The sequence below is a fragment of the Phacochoerus africanus genome, chromosome 3 (genome assembly GCF_016906955.1).
Source record: "Phacochoerus africanus isolate WHEZ1 chromosome 3, ROS_Pafr_v1, whole genome shotgun sequence".
In the NCBI taxonomy this organism is placed as follows: domain Eukaryota; kingdom Metazoa; phylum Chordata; class Mammalia; order Artiodactyla; family Suidae; genus Phacochoerus; species Phacochoerus africanus.
Window position 1 is genome coordinate 131,764,161 of NC_062546.1, and position 26,033 is coordinate 131,790,193.

A 26,033-nucleotide genomic window follows, 5' to 3' on the forward strand; every position below is an offset into this window, starting at 1 on the left:
TCAAAAAATCTTTTCAAATAGATTGCAAAGAATTTTTACAAAGAAATACATTAAACAGTAGTAGTAATCTCTAAATGGCCAGATTAGTGTGATTTTAATTTTTTTTATTTGTGGTAGTCTGAAACTTCAGCATTCACCACAAGCAATTTGTATTACTTTGTTATTAGGCAAATTCAAAACAGAACAGAATCACCAGAAACGTCTGGGCATACTCTTACCTCACCACACTCTTGCTGCATGCCAGCTCATTGATCAGGAAAGCCAGAACTGAGGCTTTCTGTGCTGGAGTGTGAGCCTGAAAAGCCTTGGTCTTCAGGCTTTCTGTAAGCTCAGTTTGTCCACAGTGTGCTTCCATAAAAATCTGCAAAATCTCGGAAACATTGTCTCGATTCACACCAACATTTAGCAGATGTTCTCCAAGAGCTGTTTTGGCCTATAAAAGTTTGGCATTTTTATCAGTATTGATCGTAACAACTCATAATATACAAACAATAAGACTTTTAAATATTGCTATTACATGATTTAGATGATATTGACAAGGGCTTTATTTACACTTTTTATGAAGTGGAGATAAAATAGTCAACAGGTGATAGACAAGTTTTCAGGTACTTGTAATCTTTCTATTCCTTCTTCAAAACCTTGGTTAAAAGTTAGGTGAGCACAACTGGTGGGAAAAAATAGTTCTATCATCCCTCCCTTGACTATATAAACTATTCCAAGCTTTTCCAGGCTTTATCTATCAGTAGAGGTGGCGGGGAGGTTGAGGAGTACTATTACTGTGTTTTCTTGCTCTATGGCATCATGGATTTTATCGCCTGGTATGCTGAATGAATAGGGAGATGGAGGAAAAAGTAGTGGGTGCATTTGGAAGCTTCTCTCTCTATAATATTATCTAGGGCAAAGCTGACTGTAATGTGTATCTTAATTGGAATTAAAATAAATTTGAACTTATTGAGTATCCACTTAGCAGTACAGAGTCTCTGTAGGTGCCTTGATTAGTTAGCCTCAAGTTAATCACAGCAATTCAGAGAGAACACAGTATAATTTCAGAAGGCATACATAAGTTCTCATGGTTTTATGAATTATGAATTCTCTGTTTCAATGAATATCACTGGGGTATTTCCTTAAACCAGTTTTGTTTTTGCCAAAAGCCACAAGGAAAAAGTAATGTGGGAATGATTTACATTCCTTAGGCTTTATGAACCAGGTTTTTTTTCTTCTTTTTTTTTGTCTCTTTGTCTTTTAAGGCCACACCCATGGCATATGGAAGTTCACAGGCTATGGGTCGAATCAGAGCTGTAGCTTTTGGACTACACCACAGCCACGGCAACTCAGGATCTGAGCCGTGTCTGCAACCTACATCAAAGCTCACAGCAATGCCAGATCCTTAACCCACTGAGCAATGCCAGGGATCGAACCTGCGTCCTCATGGATGCTAGTTGGGTTCGTTAACCGCTGAGCCACGATGGGAACTTCCTGAACCAGCTTTTTCTAAGTTTGTACCAGTTTTTACGTAAAGCAAAATCTACCTTTAACTTTCCGAGATGTTATGTAGAAAAAACTGGACCAGTCTACACAAATCTTCTGCTAATATGCTCAAGCCAGCTATTAATGCACTGAGAGTACAAATTTTAAAAAATTATATTTTGTTTTTTTTTACCTTGTATCCTGTAATTAGACCTGGATCACATACAGCAGCTGAGAGGAGCCTCACAAGCAAGTCTTGTACTTCACCCATGCTGTCCCCTATATTTAGCAATCCCTCTTGAAGAACACTCAGGTTTGGAACATCAATATTCACATCAAAGCCCAAAACTTTACCAAAGTTTCGTAAGAACTGCACCACCATGAGACAGTCTGAAAATGTACTTCCAGAGAGAACAAGTCCTGGAATACGGGGCAACTCTGGCAAAGGCTGAAAATGAAATAAAATAAAGAAAGAAAAAATAATTTTAAAAGCCATGATTTAATATTTCACGAAGTAAAATAAGTTGCTACCTTCCTCTTGTATTATACCAGTAGTTTTTCCTCTGGATTGTAAATTCCCTGGGGGCATTTCTGTAATCCCATGGTAGGAAGCATAGAATCCTGAATACAAGTAACCATCAATAAATTTTGGTTGGGAGTTTCCATCGTGGCTCAGTGGAAACAAATCTGACTAGTATCCATGAAGATGCAGGTTCAATCCCTGGCCTTGCTCAGTGGGTCAGGGATCCAGTGTTGCTGTGAGCTGTGCTGTAGGTGGCAGACTTGGCTCAAATCCTGTGTTGCTGTGGCTGTGGTGTAGACTGGCAGCTGCAGCTCTGAGTTGATCCCTAGCCTGGGAACCTCCATGTGCCGCAGGTACGGCCTTACAAACACACACACACAAAAATTCTGTATTTGAACTCAACATGAACTTAGATCTCTACAAAAGACAATGTTAATTTTAGCTTGCATATTGACAAAGCATGGGTTATATAACTGGAGCAAAAATTAGATAACATAAGAAATAAATAGCTCAAAAGTACTTTAACATGAACATACCTAGTAGGGCATGTGCAATAGCTTCTTCTAATGATGGACACTGATTTATAATTCACACCCTTTTGGAAGCTCAGAAACTAAGGTCGGAGAGAGTGGCACCATCTTTAGCTAATGAATGCAGATAAATTACTCAGTGCACATAATCAGAAACCGTGCCCCTAATAAGAACTCAGTAGTATTCCAACTTATCAGTCTTTTGGTTTCCTGCCTATATCAATTCTGTACTACAATTGGAAAGTTGCCTCTTTTTCTACTTCTCAAATATGCTCACATATTAACATATTAATGACTAAATTATACTATCAGTTATCATGGACATTAAAAAAAAGAAATAGATAATCTAAATTAAAAACATTTTTGTCCATGATGGGGATTCAATAATAATACTTTCAATTCTGATTGGGAAAAAATATGGCTTATAAATATTTCTATTTATCTGAATTGGTTCTTGCTCAAAACAGCTTCTTGGAGTTCCCGTTGTGGCACAGAGGAAATGAATCCGACTAGGAACCATGAGGTTGTGGGTTTGATCCCTGGCCTCGCTCGGTGGGTTAAGGATCTGGTGTTGCCGTGAGCTGTGGTGTAGGTTGCAGACGCGGCTCGGATCTGGTGTTGCTGTGGCTGTGGTGTAGGCTAGCAGCTACAGCTCCAATTAGACCCCTAGCTTGGGAACCTCCATATGCCACGAGTGCGGCCCTCAAAAAGACAAAAGACAAAAACAAACAAACAAACAAACAAAAAAACAGCTTCTTCCACTCTGCACCTATAACTAACCAAAGACCTTTTCTACTAATAATATGTGGAAACACAGAACTATGGATAATAGCTGATACTATACAAATCTTCTGTTACATATGAAAACATTTAATTGAGTCTGAACCATATTAGACATACTCATTTCCATACGATTCTAAAAATTTATGTAACAAAGGTAACAAAAGTCAGGCTTAAATTGGACTTACATATATTTGCTATAGTGCATACGGACTTAAACAAAAATAAAATATCACTTGGGATTACTTAGGATTAAAAAAATGATCATTTAGGATTAGCAAGTAAAAAGCTCACTTAGGATTTTAAGAAATTACTATGAGCTTATTAAGTGTGTTAATTAACCAAGATATCCATTTTGTGCTTAGGAAATTTTAAAATCCAATTGACTAAAACCAGTATGCATAATTTCATTTTATTTAAAAGCATTTATCTAAGTAAATAAATAGAATATTAATATAATTAAATTTTCCACTTGGGTGCTAAAAGTTTGCTTTAAGCACTTTAGAAAAGAGTTTGCAGAATCAAGAGACAATTACTATTTATATATTAGATGAATGTAAGTAAATATAGATGCTACTGACCAAGTATAACAACTATTATTGAGACTATTACAGAGATGATAGGAATAGCTTCTTAACTATAGTCAAACACAATTGATTTCTACTCATAAGCATGTGAAATCATGCCAGTCATCAAGATGATTTTGCTCTTTCCAAGTCGTTACTTTTATGTATTTTAGCAACATTACAAATCTGTGAAGCATGATGGAAGAGAAAACACACATGGGGTACTTTGGTTGGACACATTTCTTGGCTTTCAGGACATAAACAGTATGAGCTCTGGAGTTTAACAAACGGGGGCTTAAATCCAAGTTGCTGTATTTGCTGTATAATCTTGGGTAAGTTCCTTAACCTCTCTGTGTCTCAAGTTTTCTCTTCTGTTAATGGGCATAAATATCAATTCTATAGGATTGTGGTGAAGATTAAATGAGAAAATGGATTTAAAGCACTTGGCATAGTGGCTGGCCTGTAGTTAACATACTCAATAGTTAGCTACCATCACTAAAGCATTGAAGGAGGTCAGAGACTATAAAGCCTACATATTTAAATGTCTATAGAGGCATGCGGAGGAGTTAGATCTTTCTGTACCTACATGCCTGGGAAGAGCCAAACGAAACATAGAAATCCTATGAACTTCCATAACTCATTTTTGGAGATTTCTGCAGTCTTTCTACTTAAATTAAAAAGGTTGGCAGTGTTCCATTTACTTAGTAAAAATTGCAACTATCAATGCAGGGCTCTAGAGAGGTTTGCTGGTGGCCATTCCGGAGAGACAGACTGACCTAGACTTGGGAATCTACCTCTCTAGCTAAAAAGGCAAGTCCTTCATAATGGCAGCTCTGGAGAAGGAATCAGGTGAGAACACAGAAAAAATTAACGAATTATGTGATCATTTCATTAATTAAAAAAATTAATGAATTATGTGAATTACCTTTTGGTCTGCTAAGCACATGTCTTCATTAGGCTTCTTTAGCTCCTTCGCCATTTCTAATTCTAATCTTCGTTGCTCTAGTTTACGCTCTTTATTTAATCTTTTCTCATCACGTTTTTCTTGCTTCAAACGTTCTTTTTCCTTAAAAAGAAAACCATAGTCACATATTCTCATTAATCATTGCATGTGTTTGAAAAATCCATGTTAGAATTTTTAAAATATTCAAAGTGTTATTCCATGAACAAAATTCACTTAGGATATTTAAGAATAGACTTGGAATTACACGGAAAAAGATGGCTTACTTTGTTTTTCAGTATTTTCACCTTTTGAATTTCAAATTTCATCTTATAACTGTATGTATATATACATACATGTACAAAATATCAATATGAGATTTAACCTAGATTATTTTGTTATTCAAAATTAATTTAATCCTTTCTCATGTTATGAGAATAAAATACCCATTTATAAAAACAAATACAGAAAATGCACATGGGCTACTAAATATTTATAAAACTAAGTTAACTAATATTGACAAAAGTTTTTTTTTTTTTGTCTTTTTGTTGTTGTTGTTGTTGCTATTTCTTGGGCCGCTCCCAAGGCATATGGAGGTTCCCAGGCTAGGGGTTGAATCGGAGCTGTAGCCACCAGCCTACGCCAGAGCCACAGCAACGCAGGATCCGAGCCGCGTCTGCAACCTACACCACAGCTCATGGCAACGCCGGATCGTTAACCCACTGAGCAAGGGCAGGGACCGAACCCGCAACCTCATGGTTCCTAGTCGGATTCGTCAACCACTGCGCCACGACGGGAACTCCTGACAAAAGTTTTTATGTAGCTCCTGGAAGCAAGAAGAGATTTACAGCATGAAAGTGGAAGCAATATGTTTGAATTTGCAAAAGCAGTTCTTTCAAAGTGAATGAGCTAGTCTTAAGATATACACTTGTGATGAAATAAAAATATTATTTACCACTATAAATAACATTTAAAAGACTGTAAAATGGGTTCCGAAGTCAATTCTAAAAGCATTAAAATATTGCAGGTAATGGCAACAATATGGAAATAATTTCCTATTTCCCTGTTGCAAGGGATGACATTCTGTTGGAGAAAGTCAAATGATTTCTCTAATACTAGTGTCATTACTTTATTATACCTCAAATACAATTCTTTAAAATCAAAGTATAACTGACTTATTATATTGGTTTCAGTATTTTTATACATTGTGAAATATTGAGGTCGAGATATGTGCACCTTTTTATAGAATATGCTTAAATTATTATTCATTTTTATACTGCCTCTAAATTTCTGGGTTACTGATTTATGCAGACATTTAGGAGGGGAATGATAAAAAACTTTTACATGAAGTTATTGATATCAAAAATGTTATACAATTAGTCTTATCAATTATAAACTAAAAGCAGGTTCTGAAAGTCTAATAACATGAAATATACACAATTAACATGTAACATTCCCATAATACAGATTTCTAAATCAAATTATCATTGGTAGAACAATATTGTTTTCTAGAATTGGATGTTAATCTTTTTTATATTTTCTAGTTTCTTATTAATGTTTTTCTTGGTCTCTCTCTTTTTTAAAAAAATCATTATTATTATTTTAGGGCCAGACCTGAGGCATATGGAGGTTCCCAGGCCAGGGGTCAAATCAGAGCTGTAGCTGCTGGCCTATGCCACAGTCACAGCAATGCATGATCTAAGCCACATCTACAACCTACACCACAGCTCATGGCAACACTGGATCCTTAATCCACTGAGTGAGGCCAGGGATCGAACCTGTGTCCTCATGGATGCTAGTCAAATTCGCTTCTGTTCAGCCACTATGGGAACTCTGGATCTTTAATTTTTAAACACATGAAATGTTGCTTTTCCAAAGAGAAGACAAACTTCTTGGTCATTTACCAGAATAATGAATTACAATCACCAATAGAAAAAATGTGTTAACATTTATGATGGAGCATGATGGAGGATAATGTGAGAAAAAGAATGTATATATGCATGTGTGACTGGGTCACTTTGCTGTATAGTAGAAAATTGATAGAACACTGTAAACCAGCTATAATGGAAAAAATAAAAATCATTAAAAAAAGAAAAAATATGTTAAATGTCCCATAAATTCCAAACTAGCTGGTATAAATTTTTCTACTATATAGGAATAATCCAGAATTTTAAATGATGTTTTAAATAATAGTTATATAGTAATTGTGACTGCTCTACTATTTACTAAGAACTGTTAAAATAGTTATTTTAAAAAGAGCGAAAGGATCTATCTACGTGACTCTAATGCTCTTTTCACTGTGCCAACTTCACATTAGCGGCCATCTCGGGGTACATAGATACTTCAACGATACGCAGACAGTAAGTAGAGTGCATTTAATGCCATGAGATAAATGTGCCTTATATTCTTGGATATCACCTTTACCTAGTGATATGCAGTATTTTTCCAATTTAAAAAGCATGGCCAGGAGTTCCCATCGTGGTGCAGTGGTTGACGAATCCGACTAGGAACCATGAGGTTGCGGGTTCGATCCCTGGCCTTGTTCAGTGGGTTAAGGATCCGACGTTGCTGTGAGCTATGGTGTAGGTCGCAGATGCAGCTCGGATCCCACGTTGCTGAGGCTCTGGCGCAGGCTGGCGGTTACAGCTCCCATTCGACCCCTAGCCTGGGAACCTCGATATGCCGTGGGAGTGGCCCTAGAAAAGGCAAAATGACCAAAAAAAAAAAAAAAAGCATGGCCATAACGCAGGATAGAATATAAAAGTGACATCAATTTTTAGAGTAAAATGGAGATTTTCAAGACACCTTAGAAATTTGCAGGACATTTATTACTTAAATACCAGCATCTACTCCCTTGAGGGGATACTTGAAAGGAAACATTGGGTCTCTAAACTGAACAAGTTTATTTGCTAATTTATTTAGTGAATGCTATTGAATTATATAGAGCTAATATAAATTCTATGATTCTGGTACAAAGTGACTCTCAAAAAACCAGAGCTTCTAGGATCCTCTCAACGATCAACTAATATTTAAAATGGCATATAAGGACAGTCACAAACTAGCCCCACACAAGTTCTGGTCTACTAGCTCATGATTCTCAGTGAATTTCCCACACTTGTCACATTGTGTGATATACCAGTGTTGAGGAGACATTAGAATGAGTTTGCGGCATTGCTTGAATGCTAACACTAATCACCAAGAGAAGGAGGAGGAGAAAGAACAAAAGGAGGAGAAAGGGGAAGGAGAAGGGGAGGAGGAGAAGCAACAAAGCCAAGAGAGGTGTGTACACAAGGTTAAAACTGACTAACCCCCTCTTTGCAACTTCCTCCTCTCTGACCCCATAGGCTCTGTTTAGTCACAACACTGTACCTGTGTACATGTCATCCCCTCTGCCTGGAATGCATAGCCCCTCCTGCTTTATACAAAAATAAAACCAGTGTTTTTATTTTTCCCACAACAAGTTCAGGGATTTTAATATTTCCCTTTTCATGCTTCCACATAACTTATTATAGCATTTATTGCACCAAGTGACAAGTATTTGTTTAAAGTTGATCTCTCCCACTGTGGTGTAAGCTTCTAGAGGTCAAAAGAACAAACTCATTCACCCGCCTCTTTTCGGACCTATTCAATTCCCAGCAATATAGTTTGCCAGAAAACTTCAAGAGAGATTTTAATGATTTTATCATTCTCTCCGACACTCAAGCCTGTATCAATTCAACTTTCCTCTCCCACTGGTCTAACTGTTGTTCTTTTTTCCAATTATAACAGTTAAACTATGTCCATAATGGACATATTCAATGTGTCTTAACATGTAAAAGTTATCAAAGCATTTGTTAGTCTGCTGAATGATTAAATCTACAAGTGCCACACTGTTTAAATTTCAAGGCAGTAAGTTAGACTGCCTAAAAATGTCTATGAAATATGGCTCTTCTTGACTATATTTTAGATTGACTATACTTGGCCTTCATTCCCGGCTCTCCCTTTCCTTGCCCAGTTTTCAAGATGTAGAAGCTTTATAAATGTGGATTCCTGGAACATATGTTGTTTAAAATAAAACATCTTCTTTATCATCTTAATTGTAGTGATAAAATTTTCTGTATCAAAATATTACCAATATCTTGGCTAAGAAGTCAATTAAATTTCATCTCAAAGTTGAAATACTTTTTAATAGCAAATGCATTAAATTTAGATTACACTAAACAGCCTAAGATACACAGGGTGAAATTTTTAAAAGCAGGGTTTTTTTACTCACATAAAAAGATTATTTTAGGGATGTAAAAGCATAAATGAAAGTACTTACAGAAATCTTATAGCAAAACAAATATATGATATGAATATACTCTGTTTTAGAATTGTGGAAGTTTAAAAACTAAACAATGACTATGGTAGGAGGACTTGTTATTGTAAAGTTTTACAACTAATCAGACTGAAAAACAGGCCATTTTTAAGAGATCATGTTGCAAAGATGCCTTTTTTTTTTGTGTGTGTGTGTGTTACGATTCTATTGGGTCTCAAGTGTTTGCTCTGGGCATAATTAGGAGAATACATTTCTTTTGACAGCAACTTGTACTTAAACTTCAAAGACATAAATATTATTTAGGAGGCACAGATTTACCTCAGGGTGCAAGAAGAATAAAAGTGTTAATAAGATTAATAACTCAAGCCATTTACAGAAGACATATAAAAAACAAAAATGATATTATTTTATATTACATAATGAGTAGAGTAGAACAATCAGGGTGATTTTTTAAAAAGGCCTACTTTTAAAATTAAAATGTAATAAAAATTAAGTTTAAATAAATGAAAAAGTTATGAATCACATGACAAAATAAATTCTTATTTTAAAATTTTAATAAAATTTATATTTCATTTATGTTATATTTTATTGTATTTTACAGGTACAAAGTACTATTTAAAAAGAATAAAACCTTCTGGTTATCACATTTTCGTAAAATCCACCAAAGAATTACACAAAAGTGTGCTTACATTAGATTAAGTATCATTAAATACTGCTAAAGCAGCTACTATTACACAAATGTCTCCTAAATTAAACTCAAAATTGTTAATAATTCTTGAGTCAGAGATTTTAACATATCTAAGTTACAGTGATAACAATTTTCAAAAATGACTTTGTTATGTGACATTCAATATTTTATTGCATCGTTAATATAAAATCCCTTACATGTTTTTTAAGACAATTTAATTTTAAAACTGAAGTACATTATGTAAAGTACAACATACAAGTATGTCATGTAAGTACACTTACTTTGTCTTCAACTGAAAAATGGATCTGTTTAAACAAAACTGTCTATGTGGGCAATTCTACTTTTTATTTTTCACTAAGTAATGATTAATATAAATATAGGATTATAAAATATTCTCATGACTTGAATCATTGAGAAGGTTATACATTTTTTTTCTGCTTTCAATTAGTTTTTACATGACTTCTGAAACCTGAACTATTCTCTTCTATTTTATGTTTTTATTTCCTAAAGTGCTGACAAAGTCATTTTGTAATAGATGCATGCTTAACAACCTTTTGTACTTTACTGATCCTTGGAGAGATATACAAAAGACTCTGTTGTAATAACTATGGTTGATTTTTCAGATAATATGAGCAAAGTGTTTATAAATTTGTACCTGGTATAGTATGAAGTTTTTATACATGAAATAGGATATTTTGAGCTACTTTGTCACACTGCTTAAACCAACCTAAGTTTCTAGTGATTATTAATATTGAAAGCACATATATTTCATACGACTTGAATATAGTGGAAAATAAACCTTTTTTATTCATGTGGCTAAGCACTTTTCTTTCCTACATTACATTATAAAAGTATTATAAATTATATCATAAATTTAATAAGTAAGGTAATTTATATGTCTGAATAATCTTACTAATCACAGATTTATATAAAGGGAAAACTGTAGAAATTAGATTTCTAAGTTAGAGAACCAATATAAATTTTGGAAGATTTTAGTGAAAAATATATTAAGATAAATCAGAATGTAAATCAGTGTAGTTAGTGTACACAAAGAAACATAAAAATGGTGTTCTGTTACCTTTCTACTTTGATGACTATGGGGAGTTTCTTGAAATAATCTCAGATGTTATAGGAGATTTTTAATTAACAAGGTGAAAGCAATTAATTTTTAACCTCATAATTCTTTAAACATTACCCATAAAATCTGCATTTTTGTTTATCCTATTTTTTTCTTTGCAACCTAATAATTGAATCTCTAAAGGTATTAAAATTTAGAATCAAGGGTTACATAGTCCATTTCCAAACTTTGAGTTGGCCCTGCCTAAGTATCATATGGCTTTATCTTTATGGTAAAATTTGTCTTTAGTAGTTAATAACAAAAAAATTGCAACTGAGCAGAATATGAAGGCAAGATGTGCCCATTATTGGCATAATACTAGTTACACCTTATACACATCAAGTAATAATGAAGAAATGTACAAGTACATGTAGAAATATCTTGTTAACATTCACTGAAGAACAAATTTATGTAAAAGATTTGGTGAAAAATTACCTGTAAAATATATACCTAGTCACTGCTTGATTTTTTTTTTTTTTTTTTTGGCTTCACCAGCATCATGTGGAAGTTCTAGGGCCAGGGATCCAACCCAGGTTGCTGCAGTGACAATGCTGGATCCTTAACCTGCTGAGCCACTGTGGAACTCCACTGCTTAACTGTTTATACTGTAAGTTTTATCTCTTTGATATGATAAAAAGGATCTTTAGTATTTTTTTGTTTTTCCCACAGTATCTAATTTAATGCTGTGCACACAATAGTATTTTAGGAAGCTATCATTCAATACAGGAACACAATTTTAATCTGAGTAGTTGGTAAATTTATCTAATCCTATTTACAGGTCTTTAGTTATTAGAGGTTGTTAACAACATTTTAAGAATTCAGAGTTTTCTCTATGGGAGTCTCTCAAGCATTCTGATAAAAGATATTTGTGACATAGTTACTGTACTGTTATTTTAAATAATGGTTCCTTAAGTGTTTAACTGAAAGAAAAAAAGAAAACCACCTAGAATAAAATAATTTTATTATTATATAAAGAGAATACATAATAATGTATTCTTTCTTTAATGCTTTTGCTTTATTCTTACTTTGTTCTCTTAGCACTTTCACTGCCACTTTCACTTTAACTCATTCATTCATTCAACTACAATTTTCTAAGCACCTACCTATACACCTTGCTGTAATCACTGGCAATATGATGGTAGACAAGACAGGCAAGATTGCTGTCTTCACAGATCTTACGGTCTGGGATAAAACAGACCATTAACAAGTATGGCAAAATTAGGCGTTCTGGGAAGGCCTCTTTGACAAGTTAACATATGATCTCTGACTGAACAACAAGAAATACTTGAATATTTGATGGAAAAAAATAATAGTAAAGACCCTTTGCTTAGGAATAATAAAAAGACAAAAATGACTTGAACATAGTATATAAGGTACAAGATTTATGATGTAAAGTTGAAGGGGTTGGCAGAGGTCAGGGCATATGGGTTTGATGTGTCATAGTGAAGAATGTAGACTTTATTACAATTGCAATGAGAAGCCACTCAATGGTGTTAAGATATAATCTGATTCATTTTCTGAAAAGATCACTCTGCTGCTCTGTGGAGAATGCATGGGAAGTGCTGAGGAAAGCAAGAAAGAAAGCAGGGAGAACAGGCTCTTTTACTATGCTTTAAAAGCTATTACTTTCTGTAGATAGGTATACACACACACACACACAAACACACATATATAAAATATTTGCTACTTTAATACTTTGGCATGGTTGCCTTTGACACTTCTTTTCATAATTACGTATGCTTGGCATGGACAGCCCTATCAAGAACTTGTATTGTTTCAATATAAGTGGGTTAATTTTCCCTTATCTGATGCTTGTTTTTATACCTCTAAGTACTTCAGATTGAAGAATAAATATTTTCTACGCTATTCTTTTTTTTTTTAAAAAAGGATCTTTTATTTATTTATTTATTTTTTTCTCTTGTTGTTGTTGTTGTTGCTATTTCTTGGGCCACTCCCGAGGCATATGGAGGTTCCCAGGCTAGGGGCTGAATTGGAGCTGTAGCCACCGGCCTATGCCAGAGCCACAGCAACGCGGGATCCGAGCCGCGTCTGCAACCTACACCACAGCTCACGGCAACACCGGATCGTTAACCCACTGAGCAAGGGCAGGGACCGAACTCGCAACCTCATGGTTCCTAGTCGGATTCGTTAACCACTGCGCCATGACGGGAACTCCTCTACGCTATTCTTGTTTCTTTTTTTTCTCAGGATGAAGATGAGGTAACCAGAAGAGGAAGAGCTATTCTGGTTTCTCATATCCCTTTGCAAGTTTTATTGGAAGCACTCTGCCTGATTCCATCTAGCCAAGGGTGTATCCTTTTCCCATGAAAGGTGCTCTTGGGTCTTGAGGAAGATTCTTAGAAGATTTAATTTAAATTATCTTAATTTATACTATGGCTGCCACCTTCCACTCAATGCAGATCTTACTCACTCTCTTCATCAGCTTTTCCTACTCCTCTCCCAGGCCACAAAGGTGAATATGAAAAACGCAATGGGGAGGCGGATGAAGATGGCAGAGGAGTAAGACATCACACTCGCCTTCTCCCACAAACACATCAAAAAAACATATCTACATGTAAAATGACTCACATAGAACATCTACTGAATGCTGGCAGAAGAACTTAAACCTCCAAAAAGGGCAAGACACTCGACATAACTGGGTAGAACAAAAGAAAAAAAGAGCGAGCGAGAGAGAAAAAAGGAATCAGGATGGGACTAGCATTCCTGAGAGGGAGTTGTGAAGGAGAAAAGGAACCCACACCCTGGGAAGCCACGTAACTGACAGGGAGATCAGCTGAGATGGAGGGACCTCAAAGTCGCCAAGAAAAGCATAGCAGCTGCACTGAGGAGGGCAAAGTAGAGAGAGCCACACAGATCATCTGAACCACCCACCCGGACACCAAGCCTGAGACACTTGGGTGGAGGCTGAGCACTGAGGCTTAGGCTCTGGAGGTCAGTCCTGGGAAGAGGACTGGGGTTGGCTGTGTGGGTACAGCATGAGGGGCTAAGGAGCTGTGTGCCACAGGTTGGGCAGCAGTGTGCTATGGGCTGGAGAGTGGAACGCCACAGCAGAGAGAACCAGGGAGAAGGTCTGAGCTGGCAGGAGAAGCAAGGCGGCATAGTTGGGGAGGGCAAAAAGAGGAGGAGTGGACCACCATAGGAATCTCCCCATGCACGTGTGCACGGGCTCTCAGATGGCGGGGCGGATCTGGTGCAGGCTACAGGTGGCAAGAAGCCACTTGCTCGGGCTGAGGGAGACTGGGAGCTTCTCGTACAGACTGTGGGTGGCCGGGCACCCCTTGTGTGGGCTGGGGACAGTGGGGGGCTAAGTGTGACGTGGTGCCTCTTGTGTGATCTACAGATGGCAGGGACAGACTGCAACAGTCTTCTCAGAGGCCGGAGGGAGGCATGGCCTGCCACCACTGGGGAGCTGTGAGTGGGCTCCCCTTGCAGCCCTAGTCACCTCTGGGGTTGGTTAAAAAAAAAAAAAAAAAGAGGGCACTGCAACCAAGCACCATACATTGTTGCTCTCATACCCCTGGGAACACACCTGCCTTGCAGCTGCCACTGCCAAACACTCTGGGTGGTGCCCAGAAGCTTGATCACTGTCCCTTCCCAAAACCCTACAACAAGGAACAGTTGGTGCAGCACCTCCTGTGTGGGCTGAGTGGGATGGGGTGCTTCCTGTGTGGTCTGCAGCTGGTGGGGGCAAACCACTGCAGTTATCACTGACTCCAGAGGTGGGCATGGCCCACTGCCACTGGGGATCCCTGAATAAGAACCACTTGCAGCCTCAACCACCTCAGAGGGCAACACAAAGGAGAACATTGCGACAGAACACCAACTATTGTTGCTCTTACTCCTCTGGGAGCACACCCACCCAGCTGCTGCCACTGCAAAATGCTCTAGGCAGTGCCCAGATGCTTGATCACTGTCCCTTCCCAGGAACTTACAACTAGAAGCAGCTGGTTTAGCACCTCATGTGGGGGCTAAGCATGACGAGGTGCTTCTTGCATGGTCTGCAGGTGGTGGGGGCAGATCACCACAATTATCACCGACTCCAGAGGTGGGCATGGCCTGCCACCACTAGGGGTCCGAGAACAAGCACCACCTGGAGCCCCCATTACCTCAAGGGTACACAGAGGAGAGCACTGTGACCAAACGCCACCTGTTGTTGCTCTTGCACCCCTAGAAGCACACTGGCACAGATGCTGCCACTGCTGAATGCTCTGGGCAGTGCCCACAAGCTTGATCTCTGTCACTTCCCAGGATCCCGCAATCACGAGCAGCTTGTTTACCACTTCCTGCGTGGGCTAAGTGAGACAGGGTGCTTCTTGTGTGGTCTGCAGGTGGCAAGGGCAAACTACCATAGTTATCAATGACTCTGGAGGTGGGCGTGGCCTGCTACCACTAAGGGTCCTGAACAGGCACCACTTGTGGCTCTAATCACCTCATAGGAGGGCACTGCAATCAAACACTACCTGTTGTTGCTCTTGCTCCCCTGGCAACTCACACACCATGCCTTTGCCACTGCCAAATGCTCTGGGCACTGCCTAAATCTGCCTAAGGCTCATTAACATGTCCCAGGGCTCTGCAACTAGGAGTAGCTTGTGCCACCTTCCTTCAGGTCCTTGCTACTGTCAAGACCCCAGCTACCAGGCACTAACTACTAGCTCTACCCACTGCTTCCTTCTCTCTGGAAACATGCTCAGCACCCTGGGGATAATAGCCTGCTCACACCAAAGAAAGAGACAGCAAATATCCAAACTCCCATGCCAAAAATAAATAGTAATGCCCCACAAAATACAAAGGGGTGCTCTTGCATAGAAATAGCCCTCCAAGACTACAGTTTGGTTTACCTAAACTCACAGAAAAATAAAAATATAAGCAAGATGAAGAAGCTCAGGAAACATTCCCAGTTAAAAGAACAGGACGATTCACCTGATGGAGCAAACAATGAAACAGAACTCTGCAGCCTAGTAGACACTGAGTTCAAAAAGGAGACAGTGAAAATACTGAAGGAATTAAGAGTGAATATGAAGGAATTAAGGGTGGATATAAACAGTAATGCAGATTACTTTAGCAAAGAACTAGAAAATATAAGGAGGAACCAAGAAAAATTAGAAAATTCATCTGCAGAGACACAAACTGAGCTAAAGACAATAAAGACCAGAATGAATAATACAGAGGAAGGAAGTAGTGATGTGGCAGATAGAATAAAGGAAGTCACCCAATCAGGACAGCAGACAGAAAAACAAATGAAAAAACACGAAAGTAATGTAAGAGATCTATGGGATAATATAAAGTGTCCAATCTACGCAAAATAGGAATTCCAGAAGGAGAAGAAAAAGAAAAGGGGATTGAAAATATATTTGAAAAAATTATGGCTGAAAACTTCCAAAATATAAAGGAAAGTGATATCAAGATACAGGAAGCACAGAGAGCCCCAAACAAGTTGAATCCAAATAGCCCCACACCAAGACATATTATAGTAAAAATGGCAAAAGTTAAAGACAAAAAGAGGATTCTAAAGGCAGCAAGAGAAAAACAAAGCATTAATTATAAGGGAACCCCCATAAGGCTATCAGCTGATTTCTCTACAGAAACACTACAGGCCAGAAGGGAATGGCAAGATATATTTAAAGTGCTGAAAGGAAAAAATTTGCAGCCTAGGATACTCTATCCAGCAAGAATATTATTTAAAATAGAAGGGGAAATAAAGAATTTCTCCAACAAACAAAAGCTAAAAGAGTACAGCAATACTAAACCCATTCTAAAAGAAATATGGAAAGGGCTTCTCTAAATATAAAAGAAGTGAGAAGAAATAGGATGGAGGAAACCACAATTGGAAAACAATCACTTAAATAAACCAGCATACAGATCTAAAAGAGGAAAAAAAAAAAAAAACTACTGTAAAAGTGCTGATAAACACAAGGAACAGCAAAAGGATACACATGAGGATGTTTAAAAAGGACTACAAAATCAGAATGTGGGGAAGGAAAGTAAGAAAATATAGATTCATTTTTCTTTTTCTTTTTTTTTAATAATGTGTTTGAGCATATATGATTATCAGCCTAAAGCAAGCAGATATAGGAAGGGGTTAACATACTTAAAAACACAGGGCGGAGTTCCCGTCGTAGCTTAGTAGTTAACGAATCCGACTAGGAACCATGAGGTTGCAGGTTCGATCACTGCCCTTGCTCAGTGGGTTAACGATCCGGCGTTGCCATGAGCTGTGGTGTAGGTTGCAGACGCAGCTCGGATCCTGCGTTGCTGTGGCTCTGACGTAGGCTGGCAGCTACAGCTCGGATTAGACCCCTAGCCTGGGAAACTCCATATGCCGTGGGAGCGGCCCAAGAAATAGTAAAAAGACAAAAAAAAAAAAAAAAAACACAGGGCAACTGCAAATCAAAACCAATTCACATTACATTCACAAAAACTAAAAAAAAAAAAAAGTATTTAAGCATAAAATAAATGGAAATCATCCAACCAAAAAAAGAAAGGAGGAAAGGAGAAACATAGAATCAACTGGAAAACAAGGTTTAAAATGGCAATAAATACATATCTATTCATAATTACCTTAAATGTCAATGGACTGAATGCTCCAATCAAAAGACACAAAATGGCAGATTGGATAAAAAAGCAAAAACCTTCAATCTGCTGTCTACAAGAGACTCACCTTTGGGCAAAGGACACATATATATTGAAAGTGAGGGGATGGGAAAAGATATTCCATGCCAATGGACAAGACAGGAAAGCAGGAGTTGCAATACTCATATCGGACAAAATAGAGTTAAAAATGAAGGCCATAAAGAAAGACAAAGAAGGACACTATTTAATGGTAAAAGGATCCATTCAAGAAGAGGATATTACAATCGTCAATATATATGCCCCTTAATATAGGAGCACCCAGTTACCTACAACAAATACTAACAGACATAAAAGGAGAAATTGATGGGAATACAATCATAGTAGGAGACTTTAACACCCCACTCACATCAGTGGACAGATCCTCTAGACAGAAAATCAATAAGGCAACAGAGATCCTAAATGACACAATAGAAAAGTTAAGACTTAACTGACATTTTTAGGACATTACATCCAAAAAACTCAGAATATACATTCTTCTCAAGTGCACATGGAACATTCTCAAGGATCAATGACATAATGGGGCACAAAACTAACCTCAACAAATTTAAGAGTATAGCAATTATTTCAAGAATCTTCTCTGACCACAATGGCATGAAACTAGAAATCAACCACAAGAAAAGAAATGAGAAAAAAATAACTACATTGAGACTAAACATGCTACTAAAAAAACCAAAGGGTCAATAAGGTAATTAGGAAGGAAATTAAAAAATACTTCAAGACAAATAATAATGAAGACACAGCACTCAAAATCTATGGCATGCTGCAAAAGCAGTGCTCAGAGGGAAGTTCATAGCAATATAGGCCTTCCTCAAAAAAGAAGAAAAATCTCACATCAAATCAACAACTTAACCCACAACCTAATAAATTAGTAAAAAAAGAACAAACAAAAAGCTAAAATCAGCAGAAGGAAGGAAATCATAAAGATCAGAGAGAAAAATCAATAAAATAGATTCAAAAAACAAGAGAAAAACAATCAATAAAACCAAGAGCTGGTTTTTTGAAAAGGTAAACAAAATTGATAAACCTCTGGCCAGGCTCACCAAGATGAGGAGAGAAAAAAGCCAAATAAAAAAAAAAAAAGAAATAAAAAAGGGGAAATCGCAATGGATACTGTAGAAATACAAAAAAAAAAAAAAACCTTAAGAAAATATTATGAACAATTGTATGCTAACAAATTTGACAACCTGGAAGAAATGGAAAACTTTCTAGAGACTTACAGCCTGCCAAAACTGAACCAAGAAGAAACAGATCAACTGAACAGATTGATCACTAGAAATGAAATTGAATATGTCATAAAAAACACTCCCTACAAATAAAAGTCCAGGGCCAGATGAATTCTACCACACATACAAAGAGGAATTTATACCCGTCCTCCTTAAGCCTTCTCAAAAGGTTGAAGAAGAAACGTTCCCAAAGACATTCTATGACATTACCATCACCCTAATATCAAAACCAGACAAAGATACCTCCAAAAAAGAAAACTCTACGCCAATGTATTTGATGAATATAGACACAAAAATTCTCAACAAAATTTTAGCCAACTGAGTCTAACAACATATAAAAAAGATGATACACCACAACCAAATGGGATTCATCCCAGGTGCACATGGACGGTTCTACATGTGCAAATCAATCAACATCAAAGACCACATTAACAAAAGAAAAGTCAAAAACCACAGGATCATCTCAATAGATGCAGAAAAAGCATTTGACAATGTTCAACATCCATTCACGATAAAAACTCTTACCAAAGTGGGTATAAAGGGAACATACCTTAACATAATTAAAGCCATTTATGACAAACCCAGAGCAAATATAATACTCAATGGAAAAAAGGTGAAAGTCTTCCCACTAAAATCTGGAAAAAAACAAGGATGCCCACTCTCACCACTGTTATTCAACAGAGTATTGGAAGTTCTAGCCATAGTAATCAGACAAACGAAAGAAATAAAAGGCATCCAAATAGGAAGAGAAGAGGTAAAACTGTCACCATATGCAGATGACATGATGCTACATATATAGAAAATCCTAAGGACTCAACCAAAAAACTATATAAACTGATCAACAAATTCAGCAAAGTAGCAGGATAAGAGATTAACATTCAGAAATCAGTCTCATTTCTGTATACTAACAATGAAATAAAAAGAATACAAAAATACAATACCTTTTAAAATTGCACCCCCCAAAAATCAAATACCTGGGAATAAACCTGACCAAGGAGTCGAAAGACTTACATGCTGAGAACTATAAAACATTAATCAAGGAAATTAAAGAAGATGTAAAGAAATGGAAAGATATTTCATGTTCCTGGATTGGGAAAATTAATATTGTACAAAAGGCCATCTGCCCAAAGCAATCTACAGATTCAATGCAATCCCTATCAAATTACCCACAACATTTTTCACAGAACTAGAACAAACAATCCAAAAATTTATATGGAACCACAAAAGACCCAGAATTGCCAAAGCAATCCTGAGGAATAAAAACCAAGCAGGAGGCATAACTCTCCCAGACTTCAGGCACTATTACAAAGCCACAGACAGTATGGTACTAGTACCAAAACAGACATACACACCAATGGAACAGAATAGAGAACCCAGAAATAATCCCAGAAACCTATGGTCAATTAATCTTCGACAAAGGAGGCAAGAACATAAAATGGGAAAAAGACAGTCTTTTCAGTAAGTGGTGCTGGGAAACCTGGACAGCTGCGTGCACATCAATGAAACCTAGAACACACCCTCACACCATGCAGAAAAATAAACTCAAAGTGGCTTAAAGACTGAAACATAAGACAAGACACCATCAAACTCCTGGAAGAGAACATAGGTAAAACATTCTCTGATATCAACCTTCCAAATGTTTTCTCAGGTCAGTCTCCCAAAGCAACAGAAATAAAAGCAAAAATAAACCACTGGGACCTAATCAAACTGACAAGCTTTTGCACAACAAAGGGAACCATTAAAAAAAAAAAAAAAAAAGACAACTTACAGAATGGGAGAAAACAGTTTCAAACGATGCAAATGACAAGGGCTTAATCTCTAAAATATACAAACAACTTATACAACTCAACAGCAAAAAAAACCAATAACCTAAGGGAAAATGGGCAAAAGACCCGACTAGACACTTCTCCAAAGAAGATATACAGATGGCCAACAAGCACATCACTGATAATTAGAGAAATGCACATGAAAACTACTATGAGGTACCACCTCACACCAGTCAGAATGGCTATCATTAAGAAGCCCACAAATAACAAATGCTAGACAGAATGTGGAGAAAAGGGAACCCTCCTGCACTGTTGGCAGGAATGTAAATTGGTAAAACCACTATGGAGAACAGTATGGAGGTACCTTAGAAAACTATACATAAAACTACCATATGACCCAGCAATCCCTCTCTTGGGCATGTATCTGGACAAAACTTTCCTTGAAAAAGCACATGCATATGCATGTTCCTTACAGCACTATCCACAATAGCCAAGACATGGAAACAACCTAAATGTCCACTGATTCCACACAATGGAATATTATTCAGCCACAAAAGAGAACAAAACAATGTCATTTGCAGCAACATGGATGGAACTAGAGACTCTCATACTAAGTAAAGTAAGTCAGAAAGAGAAAGACAAATACCATATGATTTCACTTATATCTGGAATCTAATATATGGCATAAATGAACCTTTTCACAGAAAAGAAAATCACAGACATGGAGAATAGATTTGTGGGTTGCCGAGAGGGAGGGGGAGGGACTGGGAATTTGTTGTTAATAGATGCAAACTATTGACTTGGGAATGGATAAGCAAAGGATCCTGCTGTATAGCACTGGATACTATGTCTGGTCTTGTGATGGTATATGATAATGTGAGAAAAAAGAATCTATACATGTATGTATGACTGGGTCACCTCGCTGTGCAGTAGGAAATTGACAGACACTGTAAATCAAGTATGATGGAAAAAATAAAAATCATTATAAAAAATAAAATATAATTGTTCATTACTTAAAAAAAAAGAAAAAAGAAAAACGAAATGGAAGAGGTCATGATTCTTGAGCCTTTTGGGACATTTGTCCCCTCAGATGATCTTATCCTTACCATTCTCTTAGGTGTTCCCTCCTACGAAATCCTAGTATACCTGGAGAGAATGCTCTTGGTTATTTTCATCATTCTGTCTTTCTTTAGCTTTTGTCTCCAACAGGAAAAACCAAACTCACAAGTTCTAGTTCTTCTTAGTCCTCTGATAAGATTACGAAACATAATTGGCAGAGAAGAACTTGTCTCTTGAGGGACTTTCTAGGTCTTTTTCCTGAGTTACTCCCTCAGTTCCCAACTCTCCAGAAAGGAGAAAATAAGGTTAGGCTTTTAGAATTTTAATTAATCCCCTTCCCTACTCTCCCACCACTGCTTTCAGAAGGAAACAGAGTTAGCAGCCATGCCCATTCCTGTCGTCTGTTACCCCTCTCTTTCCCTGCCTGTCATTTTTCAGAGATTATGGTTAAAAATTCATGGATAGATTCCCTTATTATGTTAGATGTAGAGGGTGTCAGTGATCCTGGATAATTAACAGGTAAGTAAAAAAAGACAGTAGAAAAAAAAATGTTAGGTCAAAACCTCCATAAAGTTGAGGAGAGTCACAGAAAGTAATTGCTGGAAGAGACTTTAGAAGTAATTTATGTTAGTAGTTCCCGACACTGGCTATGCATCTTGCTAGGCCCACTCCACATAGCAAACATTTATGTAGTAATAAGTAACTGTAAGCACGATGTGGTGCCAGGCACTGTTCCAAGAACTTTACACATACACTCATAAAGATACAGACCCGCTTAATCATCACTACAAACTCTACGAAGTAGGAATTTAGTTATCACTCCATTTCATAGATGAAAAAAATTGAATGACAGAGGTTAAATAACTTGCCCTAGGTCATAGAGCTGGAATGTACTGAAATCAGAATTCAAATCCTGATAACTTGGTTACAAGGTCCAGGTTCCTAAACAATACACACACTGTGCCTTCATACCAGAAATCTCTAATGACAGTTTAAGCCAAAGCTGAGGCCTCAAAAGTGAAATATAGGGCTCTCAACTTCTAGACCAAACAGACTCATTTTTATTAGTTATCATTTATTAAATGCTTATCTCACTTGATAATCTTATAATCTTACGAGGTAAGAATTACCTCAATTTTAAAGAAGAAATAGCCTGAAGAGGTAAAGCAAGTTGGTTTAGAGCCAGCATGGGTATCTGAGAACTGCAAAGCCCTGATTATAATGGCCATAGTTCTTTTCCACTGTTTTAATGCAGAGTGCATTCCTCTGTAATATATTTTTTAACCTTTGAATGATTTCTATTAAAATCTATGTAAGCTCATTGTGACTTATTTCAATAATTTTCTTATTCTGAATTATATGGTAAAAGTCTGTTTCAAGGCTTAATTTACACATGGAATGCTAAAGAATAATTTAGTTGAACTGACTAATGTTTGAATTAGGACATATAGGATTGTCTAGGCATGCTTTAACATAAATTTTATAAAACTCTTGTTACAGTAAGAAATAGCAACTTTTATCCAAACAAATGCCATTCACTACATTAAAAAAAAAAGATCATTAAAATCTCAGCCAAGAAAATTAATACATACATTGGAATCCTTCCTACATTCTTTTATGTTCTAAGATTCAGTTACTATCTCTACCTTTAGTTTCCTTATGAAAGCCAGTAAATCATGACAAACCCATACTCCAAAAAGTTTAGATTTAGAAGAACAAGTGCTTTAAGAAAAAATGCTAATTTATGTCTAGGTAATATTTTTTGAAACATACACTTACTTCTGCTTTTTTACGAGCTTCCATAGCTTTCATAAGCATCATATGTTGTCGCCTTCTCTCTCGCTCCTATTAGGCCAGATAAAATTAGGAATATAACTCAACTGTAGTTAACCATTTGATTTTCAAATGAAAAAACGAAACAAAACAAAACAAAACAAAAAAAAACTCAGTATAGCATGTTTAGCATTTATAGACAAGTCACAGTAAATACTAAATATAAGACAAGAATGGCCAGTCTGTGCATGTTTTAGTTCAGGTTTAGAAAGCAAATACAAGAACAATCAAAAGCAAAAAGATAAAGCAATGAACATGGAGACAGTGTAAACAGAAGCATACAGATTTACTCATGGTCAGTTGTGATGCTCCTTCAAAAGCTGGCAGAACAAAAAGCATAATGGTTGGCTGGAACAGGTCAGTTACCTTACATCTGCTGTTAGAAAACCACAAATATGTACTATAGCCAATTAAACTAAAGGTTGCTTTGTTCTTAAATTTTTAGATCAGGCAGAAATTGATTTGTAATCACTTTCACTTCATGGTTTTAGAATTAGTTGTTTTTATTCCAAGTACATTATCATTTTGTAAATCCAATAAGCCACCAACAAAATAGTATTTCCTTTTAAAGCTTTTATACCAATTTAAACAAGTCATGATTCATATACCAACATCAATGAAATGAGATATTCCTGTTTACTGATGTCTGCCACTTGGTGGGCTATTTAAAGCCACAGAAGCTGCACTGTGGGCTAATAAGTGGAATCTAAAAGGCACAGTATGAAGATAAGGTAAGCACTAGCTTACTTTGATAGTCTCATTTCATTTTAAAATAAAAAAAATCACATAATTATAATAATGAATCAATTCTTTTTGTTTAAATATATGTAGTCCCCCCAAAGGGATATTTCTAAAATTTGTCCATAAAACAAAATATATTTCATATTCTCTCATCAACCTAACTCAAAATTCCCATTGTATTCAATGGCAGTTTTGCATCTAGAATGATGGGAGAATATGGGTCATAATTGTATCTAATTGTATAGTGATCCAACTTTCATTGTGACATCAGTAATGTAAATTTTTAGACAGCAGCCTTACATAAGGCTTGCCCAATCCAATTAAAAATCTTGGGATGTACTATACTTCTTTATAGACAGTCAAGCAGATGTATGCAATGCACTGTGCTGTAAAGCCATGCAGCAGTATGTAATATGACAGCAGCCAGTGCTACACTTTATGCATTGCTATGACAACCATATCACAACCAAATCACAATGCGGTGTTAGATGTACAAAAATAAACATACCCATACCATATCTAGTCTATGCCTCTCCAACTCCTGGTAGAAAGAGTTGGCACAACATTATGAAACAGAAATCACAGAGTCATGAAACCAATTTTTAACCCCCCAAAAGATACCAATACCAAAGCAAGGAATTTAAGCAGGAATTATACTGGAAATTTTTAAGAAAATATTTTGAAGATTTTTCCAAAAATAGATTTAAGAGAAATTCTAAAATGTACATTTCAATAATTGTATAACTATGTGTATACAGACCTGATGCTTTAGAAGAACAGCTTGTTGTCTTCTCATTTCCTTTTCCTTAAAAAAAAGAAACATTTAATACATGATATTTAAGGAACGTTTAGAACATACTACAAGTATTAACAGTTCCTTTTCTGAGATCCTATAGTTGTCCATCAGGTTGAATCATATGAAATTGCAAATATCCAACCATTTTTTTACTTATAAAAAGTGGCAACTTCAAATGGTTCTACCTAACAGATAAAAATTGTATGATAGGAGCAAGGATCTGTATTCAGTAGCCATTTAAAGTTAAAATTCAATAACCTAATGGGATATGTCAATGGCAGAGCTAGTCAGAACATAGGAGATACAGCTGGTACTTAAAAAAAAAATACATAGTAGTGAAACCCTCAATTAAAACTCTCTCCACCCTGAATATAAATCCCTGGATATACTCTATGATTAACAGCATCCTTATAATTTCTAGATACTGTATATGAATGAGAGTGACAAGAGACAAAGCAATAAGCTTGAGATTTTTATGCCCAACTGTAATTCAGGGCACCATCCCAAAATGGTAAGCCTTAATGGAAACAATTCTGTGAATGTCACCAATTTGAATATTTTTATAAAGGTAAAATATGAATGAAATTAATATAAGGGGAGCCATGAAAAGGAATAGAAATCTAAAGAATTAACTATGACAGTCTATGTGGAAAAGGTAACAAATAGTTCCCTTGCTTTATAAGATACAGTTGTAGTGGCTGTTGCTGTTGCCAAGGACCACTTAATTACTCAATTTCAGCAAACAATTATCAGAAAAAGTGGAAAGTAAGGGGTGGAATGTGGGCATGGGGTGGGGAGGGGGGACTGGAGAGGGAAGGAGGATCCAACTCTCTTGTGTTTCATGTAAGAAAATCAAACTCAAAACATCCCTAAAGAACACTTTAAGTTATAATAATCAACAATGGCTAGTTTTATTACTGGTAAATAAGAGCTGATAGTTGAGATTCTGTTTCTGAAGGCTTTTCACTTTTTAAGGGTAAAAATAGCTGCTGGACTTAAACAAAGAAAAAGTTATAATCTAAGGAGAGAATTGGATTTGGGACATGATTTGAAACA

General features: G+C 36.5%; 1 protein-coding gene across 19 annotated transcripts in view; it reads right to left on the minus strand.

Annotated features, from left to right (window-relative positions):
* Positions 1–26,033, minus strand: part of BAZ2B (bromodomain adjacent to zinc finger domain 2B) — a 399,019-nt gene that overhangs the window by 50,747 nt on the left and 322,239 nt on the right. For 9 of the 19 annotated variants that reach the window (XM_047772695.1, XM_047772692.1, XM_047772684.1 and 6 more), the window contains 6 exons: positions 24,942–24,986; positions 24,690–24,722; positions 23,387–23,452; positions 4,792–4,932; positions 1,661–1,915; positions 219–433 (listed from right to left, as the gene is read on the minus strand). In XM_047772695.1, coding sequence (XP_047628651.1) covers positions 219–433; positions 1,661–1,915; positions 4,792–4,932; positions 23,387–23,452; positions 24,690–24,722; positions 24,942–24,986 — 755 coding nt within the window. The remainder of the gene's footprint in view (positions 1–218; positions 434–1,660; positions 1,916–4,791; positions 4,933–23,386; positions 23,453–24,689; positions 24,723–24,941; positions 24,987–26,033) is intronic. The other 10 variants (XM_047772700.1, XM_047772697.1, XM_047772699.1 and 7 more) reach the window with 2 other exon arrangements.